This window comes from Macadamia integrifolia, chromosome 2, assembly GCF_013358625.1.
Source record: "Macadamia integrifolia cultivar HAES 741 chromosome 2, SCU_Mint_v3, whole genome shotgun sequence".
Lineage (NCBI taxonomy): Eukaryota > Viridiplantae > Streptophyta > Magnoliopsida > Proteales > Proteaceae > Macadamia > Macadamia integrifolia.
Genome location: NC_056558.1, coordinates 13,143,042 through 13,153,600, shown reverse-complemented (window position 1 = coordinate 13,153,600; position 10,559 = coordinate 13,143,042). Strand labels below are relative to the sequence as shown.

The 10,559-nt window shown below is 36.8% G+C and overlaps 1 protein-coding gene across 1 annotated transcript; it reads right to left on the bottom strand.

Moving 5' to 3' along the window:
* Positions 1 to 7,113: 7,113 nt before the first annotated feature.
* LOC122060654 lies at positions 7,114 to 10,559 on the bottom strand. Its single transcript, XM_042623778.1, has 4 exons — positions 10,362 to 10,559; positions 10,136 to 10,217; positions 7,638 to 7,702; positions 7,114 to 7,534 (listed from the first exon to the last, which is right to left on the bottom strand). Exons 1-4 carry the CDS (start codon positions 10,530 to 10,532, stop codon positions 7,238 to 7,240), a joined length of 615 nt encoding a protein of 204 aa, XP_042479712.1. The 5' UTR covers positions 10,533 to 10,559; the 3' UTR covers positions 7,114 to 7,237.

The window sequence follows — 10,559 nt, the reverse complement described above, 5'->3', positions numbered from 1 at the left end:
CAGTGAGGCGTTTTGGTACAACCAGTTCAACAGCACTTCAATCGAGTCCAAAGTTTCTTCCTGGAAGCAAGCAATAATTCGATTTTTTTTTTTTAAGAATTTGTTTAGGAGTCAAAATAATGTGAAATCTGTATATTTGAAACAAGATCAGTGATTTTTGGAATCAGCTTGTAATTCCTATTGGGAATGGAATCAATCAATCTTTTTGTTGTGCTATACTTTTATTTCAAATTTTTTTTTGCATAAAAGCTTCAAGAGGCTTGATTTAAAGGCCTCCAATTGTCAGCATTACAATAAGTACTTAGCCCGACCGGATCCAACACATTACCAATCCTACTTTTCACTGCTAGTTTCTGCAAAAAAAAAAAAAAATTGAAGTAATGTTATTTGGTCGATTCGTTCATCCTACACAGGTAAGTATACTATTTTTAGGAAGAACTGCTATGAACAGTAATGAAGTGTGGTCTAACGTTATAATAAGCTAAATATCAGTATCAACTCAGGTTCTGTCATGCCCTAATGATCAGCAATAAGATATCCTTACATAACACACAGGAACAACAATAACTTAATATCCTTACATAACACACAGGAACAACAATAACTTAATTGAAACAAACCGAATATACTCATTTCAAATCATGGAGACAGCTTGGAAGAAATAAGATAGAAGAAGGATATGACTTAAAGAGTCTCACCCCAAGCCTAGGCTAGTATCTCTCTAACCACCCCATTATTTCACCAAGAGTAGCATCTAAACCAAATTTCATTCACAAAATTCTAATTTCAAATGCTTACAAGAAACTCTTTTTTATATAGAGAGGCTAAGAGGATTCTAGACCCTCATTGGAACTCCTCCTACACTTAATGGTCTATACATTGACACTTTTTCAGATATTTAAGATCTTTCACAACTAAATAATGGAACTAACCTATTGACATCCCCAAAATGTTAAAATCTCATTTAGAGGATTAGATGCAACTAACTAACTACATTCACTTCGGCCACTTATCCCTCATATATGACTTTTCAAAATAGACCCACTATAATAGAAGACATAAAAATTCCCATCACATAACCCATTAGACTAGGATTTGGACTTGTTCCGATGTAAATTCTTGTGTTGGAACCTCCCTTGATCTACATCGAACATTCTATGATGTCATAAGATAATTTTCTGACTTTAAAATCAAGGATTAAAGTATCGGCATCGATTGTTGTATCGATCGAATAAGAATTTAAGATACGTATAAGAGGATATCGTATCGTATTGAAGATACGATAAGATATATTGAAGATCAAGGATTAAAGTATCGGTATCAGTCACCGTATCGATTGACTAAATTTAAAGCACGTATCAGAGAGGTATCGTATCGGAGATACTTTAAACCATGCTTAAAATTGGATATATCAAAAGCTTATGATAGAATAGAGTGGGGGTTTTATTAGAGCTTTGTTAAAGTTCATTGATTTTCGTGAGAATTGGTGTAACTTGATCTATGTTCTCATGTCTTCGGAGTCTAACTCAATTAAATTAAAAGGTTGTAGTTTTAACTTTTTAAAAACATTTTAGAGGCTTCTAGGGGCATTAGACAAGGTTTTCCCCTTAATCCTTATTTATTCATCATTGTTATGGAATGACTCTCGATTATTAGGGTTCTTTCAAGGGAAATTTTTCTCATGGGTATAAAGGTGTCTCTATCTACATCAGAGATCACTCATCTAATTTTTGTGGATGACACATTTCTCTTTTGTAGGGCCTCTCTTCAGGATATCTATTCCATACAAAGCCATTTTGGACCTCTTCCTATCTGGTCAAAAAGTTAATTTTCAACAAAGTGAAACTAACCCTAAGATTTTTTTTAGACATTTCCTATCAAGGGACTTAGGCCAACTAGGATGAAAACATGAAGGCCACCAGGTGGCATCCCAACTCAAGGAGGGCAACAGGGGGAGAAAGGGAGACTCAAACTCAAGACATGTCATGGCAGTAACTACTTCAACAAGCAACCCTTAACCAACTGCGCTAGCAGTTATTGGCAAACTAACCCGAGACTGAAAGAGGCAAATTTTCAGTATTTGAATATTAAAGATATGCCCTTTGGTTCTATTAACATGTAGGACACTCATACAAATCTTCTTGCCAATCCAAAGTTCTTGACAGAGTTCAAAGTAAACTTTCTACTTGGAAGGGCTCTCCTCTCACATCTACAGGAAGGGCTATTTTAGTTAAATTTGTTCTCAATTCCATCCTACTTACCTTATGTCTTGCATTCTCTTTCCTGAATGTGTTTGTGCTAAGCTTGATATCATTGTTGCTCATCTTTTAGAGGAGATTTTGGGGATTCTAAACACCTGTCCCTCATCAGCTAGGAGGAAGGATGCAAATCCAAGGTTCCTGGGGGACTTGGCTTTAGACATATTTTGGTTCATAACTCTGCTTGATCTCCTTAACAATTTGGGTAGGAGACTTATTTATAACCCATCTTCTCCATGGAGTAGAATTCTCAAGGCTAAGTACCTCCCACACAATAGTTTTATTGGATGCAAATTGCACTTCCATTGCCATGTGAACTGATTGGGTAGTGGTTTTCACTTTTCTAGAGTAAGAAGAAAAGCACTGGTCATAGAAAGATTGCAAAGGGAATTTAAAGGAAAGAGAAGTGAAGTGAAGTGAAGTGAAGTGAGGTTTTCATATTTAAAAAAGAAATATTTGCAATCATTATATAAATTGTTTAATTTTTTTAACCATATTTAATAATGATACATTTTACATGTACTTTTTAATTTACATATTATAGGAAAGGATTTTGGACATAAAGTAAAGTGAAGTTTTTATAACCAAATATGAAATTATTTGAAGTTAATGTTATAGTCACATGGAGTAATGATTACATATATTTCTTTTTTAAATATAAAAAGTTCACTTCCCTTCTCTTCTCTTTAATTCCCCTTTCAACCAATCATAATCGTAAAAAATGGATATATTTTTGCTGATCAATGAACTAGGAAAACTAGAAAAGACTTTATCAAAAGTAAAAGGAAATTACACTCCCCTCCCTTGAACTATGGCTTAAGTTCTCCTCATATACTTTCATAAATATCAATCCCCTCCCTTCTAGTTTAAAGATTCTATCAATCGTTCTTTAAGTGATTGACGGGGTTAAATTGACACATGAAAAGACCAATTACCCTTGTAGCAATATGCCTATATTCTCTTCCTTCTTTCTCTTTTCCTCATCAGAATCCTCATTTCTCTGAAACAACACACGTTTGAGAGCTGAGATGGTGCCATGGATAGCTAAAACATAAAACTAGAAAATAAGGCTCTCTCTCTCTCTCTCTCTCTCTCTCTCTAGTGCGACGGGAGTGAATTTTGAGGTTTCCGTCTGGATTTGGAGGCATTCACTTTCAAGGCAGGGTCTCAAATCTCATATTAAAGGTAGTCTCTAACAAGACCATGGCAAGCTTCTGGCTTTGTTCTTGCATTGCTCAACAAAGAATGAAACAGAAAATTGTAGTATTTTTTCATTTTTAAGATCAATAAACCCATCTTCAGCTTGGCACAGGTGGCCTCAATGTATTGTTATTCACAATACCTCCTGCGCACGGTTCTTAAATCATTAAATCAGTAACTAATTCCAACAAAATGCCAACTACATTACTTGAAGCGTTAACAGATCTGCAATGCTTAAGAAGGGTTTACCAAAGTGGATTATTGGAAAGATATTTACATTATTCCATTCCACCACATTGTACAACATGAGAAAGGACCAGTTCAGGTCTGAGATCCAACTCAATCCATGTTCTGCTTTCTGGATCAAGCTTTTTAAAATGTGATTTCATATTAATACCAGACACATCTATTTCACTCAATTAGATTTGGATCCAGAACAAGAACAGATCTTCTAAAGATTGGTAAAATAACCCTCCCAAAGACAAGAATTGCAGAGCTCTTAAAAAATAGCCGCTGCTTCAGCAGAATCATAGGTACCTAACCATGTCCTTATCCTGTTCTGAGGGAGTCTAAGCTCTGCACCTCATTTCTCCCAATGCCTTTGTCTCACCCCTCTATAAAGCTTCTTCCTTGAAGAACTCAAACTCGTACCTGTAAATGTGTAATCTTGAATCTTCTGAGGGTAAGGAAAGGTCAATACCGTAGAGATGGCACAAAAACAGACGGCGCTGAGAATTATACAGAAAGTGCACAGTGACACCGCAACGAAAGCCACGCAGAGAACAAGAAGTTGGTGCGGTTAGGGCTGCGGATCAGAGCAATCAAGAAGGGGCACCAACGATGGTAACACAATGGGAACAGATCCAAATCGCGATATAGACAAGGCAACGACGATGGAGCCAATCCAAATATTTATAATCATTATCCCACATGATTCAATGTGATTAAATAAAGTACTTAATTTTTTTTAACCATAGTTAATAATGATACAATTTACTTGTACTTTTTATTTTACATATTATAGCAAAGGATTTTTAATGTAAAGTAAAATAAAAATTTATAATCAAATATGGAATTATTTGAAGTTAGTGTTATAGTCACATGGAGTAATGATTACATATATTTATAAAAATTTCACTTTCATTTTCTTCCCTTTAATTTTCCTTGCAACCAAACATAACGAAAGAAAATGGACATATTTTTGCTAATCAGTGAGCTAGGAAAGCTAAAAAGGATTTTATTTAAAGTGATATATGATTTTATTTTATAAATCATCATTGTTGGGAAGGGGGGGGGGGACAAAAATTAGGTGTCTACATGTATCTAATCTTGTGTCACGCTGCAACTCAGGGGCATGGATTGTCCCTTTGCCCTCTTAGGTTATGTATTAACTGCTGGAAGGATGCCTCGAGACATGACAAGAGTGAAGTGCTATCAATGATCTAACCTTGGGTTCAGCCTCAAGCATCACTCCAATGGTGGGCAATGGCAATGTGGTTGTCCCCGTTGCAGGAACTGGCCCTAGGCTCTATTATGGGGGATTCATTTTCTATCCGGGAGTGCACCCCTACGTCCAGACATAGTGGGTGCAAAATGACCATTGCGCCTCTTCTAGTCAATGCTTGAGTGTGGGCTCTTATTGGTCAGGGCACTGGTGCAGGGTCCACACTCCTGAACAAAAAACCATTTCCCCTTATTTATGATATGATACTCTATAGATATTATTTTTAGGTTGGGGGGGGGGGGGAGCTACCATCTTGAGTGTCTACGCCTATACACATGCAGATGCGGAAAAGACTGCGCCGGCCCCCACCACATGCATTGAAGATGCCTTTACACATCCTCCCATTGGTCTGCACTGACACAGTGGTCGCGCAAGCAGATAGCGTTCTCTTGTCCTAAATTTTATCTTACTTTTAAAATCCAAGGGATTTAGACATGGTTTTTGGTATTGGACTCAGATCAGCCATATCAGTTTCAGCCTACACCAATACTAATACCTACCGATACAGAATTGATACATGGTATGAACACAGGGTACCTGAAACTATTTGTTTATATCAGTAACTCCAAATTATTCTATATTGTCACTAAAATTGAAGGAGTTTCCTGCATTCTTTTTCCTTCAGCCAGGAGAAACGAAATAGGCTTAGGAAGTTAGGAGTGCAGAAAATATTTATATAAAGTGGGAGTGTAATTCAGAATGGTTGCTCAGCGATTCTCGATTGTATATTCTCTTCCGATGGGGATATGCTTCATCTCATTAATTTGAGACCCACAAAATAGATCTTTTCTTGTGAAAATCCAAGTAGAGCAAAAGTTTTATGATTATCTAAATGGAATCTATTTTAAAATATTATGTTTTAGAAGGAATATATATTTTTTTCCTATTAACCATGGTGTCCAGGTCAACTTATGTGCACCTCAACTTATCCTTGGGGAGACTAGTGCAGCATGTTTCACATGTTCCATGTTTGTCAGACACCCCTCTATAATAAATTCATTAGAGGGTGAAAAAAAAATTCATATAGAATACAAATAGCTTTCTTTTTTTTACTTTCAGCCAAAGGAAGTGATGAAAAGTTGCTACCCACCATATGAGACTGGAGAATGGCAAATTGGTAAATATTTGAGAATATGTAAAATTGAGACTGGTATTTAAATTTGTATAATGATATTTTCATAATTATTTGTTGTAAAAATAGAATTGATATGTCAGATACCCATCAAACACTAATTTTGATCTTTTCTATTTTGGAATCAATGCCAGAATATTGTTAACAAAAAAGTCAATCCTATTCTCAAAAACCATGGAATCAGAAAAAATCAAGAGCGGGTTAACAAATAGGGTCTTCATCATGATGCTTTTTAGATGTAATTTTTATTTTACTTCTTTTCAAATCCAAGGGATTTAGATGTAAAGTTCAGCGAAAATTTAATAATTAAATATAAAATAATTTGAAGTCAGTGACATTTATTTAGGGTAATGATGATTTTGTTTATTAGACTTGAAAATTTTACTTTCCTTCCCTTCAATTTCTCTAGCAACCAAATAGAACCTTTGTGGATTCTATATCAAAATGAATGATGTATACATAAGTAGAAAGGGGAAGGAATCCAAAAGCTGAGGCATCGGCATCCAAAAGATGATTGCTGGGTGATGGCCAAAGACGTGTGTTGTGTCCATGTGATATTGTCCACTTTGGACTAAGGCCCACACGCTATTAACATGCCTCTACATGGAACAGGTTGAACCCTGCTTATTTTTTACCACAATAGTGGTCCCGTTGTGTATAGCCCAGGGTCCCACAAATGATGAGATCAAGGAATATGTCTCACTATATTGTTCGCCATAGGCTGCCCACCAAAGATAGCTTAATGTCTCCCTCAAGGTTTTATATAGACCATGGTCTTCCCTCCTCTCTCTCTTTTAGTTCTTTTCAAATGAAATGCCGAGGCAAGAAGGAAGAAGCCCAGAGGGTCGGGCTTAAAATATCCTCCTAGTTGGAATAAAACCTTCACCATTGCCCTTATCCTTCTGGGTAAAGGTAAATAATCTTTTCTTTCCATGGCCACTTAGTACTGATCGGCCAGTCATCTTTAGAATATTCCTGCCTAAAGTATAGTTTGGATGTGATTCAGGTTTCAATTAATCTTACAGTAAAACCATGCAATTTGAAGAATGGCATGAAACCAGCAAAGTTTGATTGTATATTATACATAAGACTTTTCATATAAACAAGAGGAGAAGAAGGTAAGTGTTTGTCTCTAAAATGAGCTTAGAATGAAATCTTGATGAAAACTAACACATGAAGGACCAAAACGTAGAGTACAAATGCAGACCTGAGTAACATGAGCCTCTGCTGGCTTTCTGTTCGACCTCCTATTTGTGAAGGTCTAGAAGGATAGTCAACAATGTATTCCGAAGAACCCCTTCCCAAGCTGCCTCCGACAAACCGGTTTCTTGCAGTATTCAGTTCTGTGTTCCCACTCTCGAGCCGCCTCCACGATCCATGTAGCTTCTCTAACTCTTGTTTCTTGAGATGGATTTCAGTGACCAAGCCTTCTGCCTGTGCCTACAAAGGAGAAACAAAACATACACAGGATATTATATTCCAGAACCCAATGGAATTGTTAAATGCTCACAATAGTTGCCGGGTTGTAAGAGATGCAACTAACTTGCTTAGCAGCTAGTTGTTCAATCGAACTGTGAAGCTGTTTATCCAAAACTTTCTCCCTTTGTGCTGCACAGCAAAAACTGATGTAAGCATTTTTCCCCTTGTTGATTGGTATATAAAAACATCAACTTTGACGACAAATTATTTGCCAACTACTACATTTATGGATTTGGTGAATAGAAAAGGGCTTGTTAACAAATTTCCAGGGAAAATGCTTCCTGGTGCAAATGATGACAAATTGATGCAATAAACCAGGTAGAATACATGGGAAGTTACAAAACAAATAATTATAAAACTTGAAAATGAAAATTTTAGATAGAAAGAACCAATGCAAAGAGAAACTAAAGTCAAGAAAGAAATAAGTAGATAGAAATTATCTCGGTAGGGGTCCCTTTTATGATCATATGGTGAAAAAATAATTTTACTAAGCAGAAGGGTAGGACTAGTGAGCGAGCCTGTGGCGCAACGGTTAAGTTGCACTATTGCAACATGTTGGTTACAAGCATAGATGTCATGGCGTCGCCTAGGCGGCGATTTGGGGTCTTAACAGAAAAAGAAGTTCATGGCAATGCTACGATTTACGAGACTCACAAATGGCGGTTGCCATTGGCTGATAGGCGCCACCATGAACACCAAGTCATGCCTGATTCACTAGGCGGTCGATTTTTTGTAAAATGCAGGGTAATTTTGATGATTTGATGTTGTTTAATGTTGGTTTTATATGTTATAGGGTATATATTGTAGGCTTGTAGCATGCTAAATAACTTTAGAAAATAGTAAAAATAAAAAATGACACATGGGAGATTTGACCACCATAGCAACACCATAATGGGCAATTCATCGCCAAATCGATTAGCCACCCCTCCACCCACTTGGATCGATTTAACGTCATGACAACTATGGTTACAGGTTCAAAACATGAAAACAGCCTCTCCTATAAAGCAGGGCATTAAGACTGCGTACACTTGCCCCTCCCAGACCCTGTAATAGCGGGAGCCTTGTACACTGGATTGCTCTTTTCTTTTAGAAGACTATAGGACTCATATGGGATTGTAAGAATCCACAAAAAGCCGGGAATTTGTATGCATTTTGCATTGAATTTGGTGATGGTGATTAGTCCAGCCAGAAGATTAGATTCCCATTAAGACGACTGATCACATTTTTAGGTAGAGGTCTCAATTCCTATTTGTAATTTGAATCGAAGCATGAAGATATTAATGCAATTCCCGTGATGGCCAACTATCTCCATTTAATCTAACGCATATTGGAGAAAAATCCCAGTTATTTGTGCTCATACAATTCAAAGTAAGCCGAACTTTTAGTTCTCCCCCCCCCCCCCCACCCCACCCCACCCCACCCCACCCCCCTTCCCTTCTGGTTTCAGTTGTATAGTCAGCAAGGATTAAAGAATCAATCTCCAAGGGAGTATCAGTATGGTGATTCAAAGAGATGCAGTGAGGATACACATTGATATGCTGGAAAATTTCGAAAACAAATGGATGCACATAATGATTGTTATTAAGCATAACGGGCTATGAATAAAGACTACCTATATGATGAGTTGTTGTTGTTGGGATAAGGAGGAGTGGTGGTTGTTATTTCTTGTTTGAGAAGGGAGGCAAAAGGGAAAGAAAAGCTGTGCAGATGACATATTTAATATTCCTCATATAAATGATAACACTTGGGGATTTCCTTATGATATTATTAGTTAGGAAGTATATGAATTATTAGCTATAAACCATGGAGCCAATTTGGCTCCTCAAAATATTATTAGATATAAAAGATTATTTTCTGTTGTTGTTGTCGTTGTTATACTGAGTATAGGAGTGCTACTGTAACTATATTATGTAACAGGAATGCAAAAGAAAAGGGAAATCTCTACATTTAGCTGAACAACAAAGCGAAGAGTAGAGGTAAATCAAAGCACAATGGCAAGGAAATACAAGTGTTTCTTTATCTTGCTTTGAAGAGATGGGCAGGTTTGAAAACAGGGAGAGAACAGCTTTTGAAGTGCAATTCAGAAATAAACTGGATAAACTGCTCAAATGAATCAGCAAGAGAATAAACCAATGAATGCCAAAGACGGATAGAGCAATTAGTGGCACTACTAAAATTACATATTCTGAGCCCTTTTTTCTTTTCCCCTGATAAAAAAAAAAATATATATATATATATATAAATGATATTAAAGGAGAGGGAAACACACAAGTTCCCACTATTCGCTATAAAGCTGGAAACATGTTCTGATTAGTTCTCGTCTGAAGCCAAGAAGCTTTCATAGTCTCTAACCACCAAGGACCACAAAATTTAAGTTCTTTCACCTATAAAGCAGTCCTTCGAGGGGAGCTAAGCTCCATTGGTTAGGTGGTGGAACAGTAACAGAAGTTGATGGCAAAGAAATTGCATTTCTGTCTACAGAACATAGAAAAGGCATGCATGCAACAGACCAATCAAACTGAAAGACCTAGGAATACCATATATTCATATAGAATGAGTTACCTGGGGAGGGTTTCCTCAGTGAATCTTGCTGAACCTGAGTCCATTTTTCCTCCAGTTCTTTAATTATCTCTTCCATAGAACTCTGAAAGCATAAAAAAGTTGCTCAGTTTTGAGACCCACACCACACCCCCCCCCCCCACAAAAAAAAAAAAAAAAAAAAAAGGCAAGATGAATAGAAGAACACAGTTATCGTAACAAAGATGAAAAGATGATAAGTGTTCACAACCAGCTCTTTCTTTTTGTTGTCTAACTTCTCCAAAGTAGCAGCCATTAAAGCTTCTGCATCATTTCGACCTTCGAGCTTAGTGTTGGAATGAACTGAAGATTCACTAGATTTGTTCAGCTCCGTTTGCATTGTTTCCCACTCAGCTTTCAAACGCTTCTCAGCCATGTCCATTTCCTGTAAGTAATAGAAGACATTAAA

Excerpts from the sequence above, each read along its gene's own strand:
- LOC122060654 (XM_042623778.1), bottom strand. The coding sequence starts at position 10,532 with ATGGACATGGCTGAGAAGCGTTTGAAAGCTGAGTGGGAAACAATGCAA. Across the intron at positions 7,703-10,135 it reads ACTGAGGAAACCCTCCCCAG|CACAAAGGGAGAAAGTTTTG; the intron begins GTAACTCATTCT and ends TTTGCTGTGCAG. Across the intron at positions 7,535-7,637 it reads AACAACTAGCTGCTAAGCAA|GCACAGGCAGAAGGCTTGGT; the intron begins GTTAGTTGCATC and ends TCTCCTTTGTAG.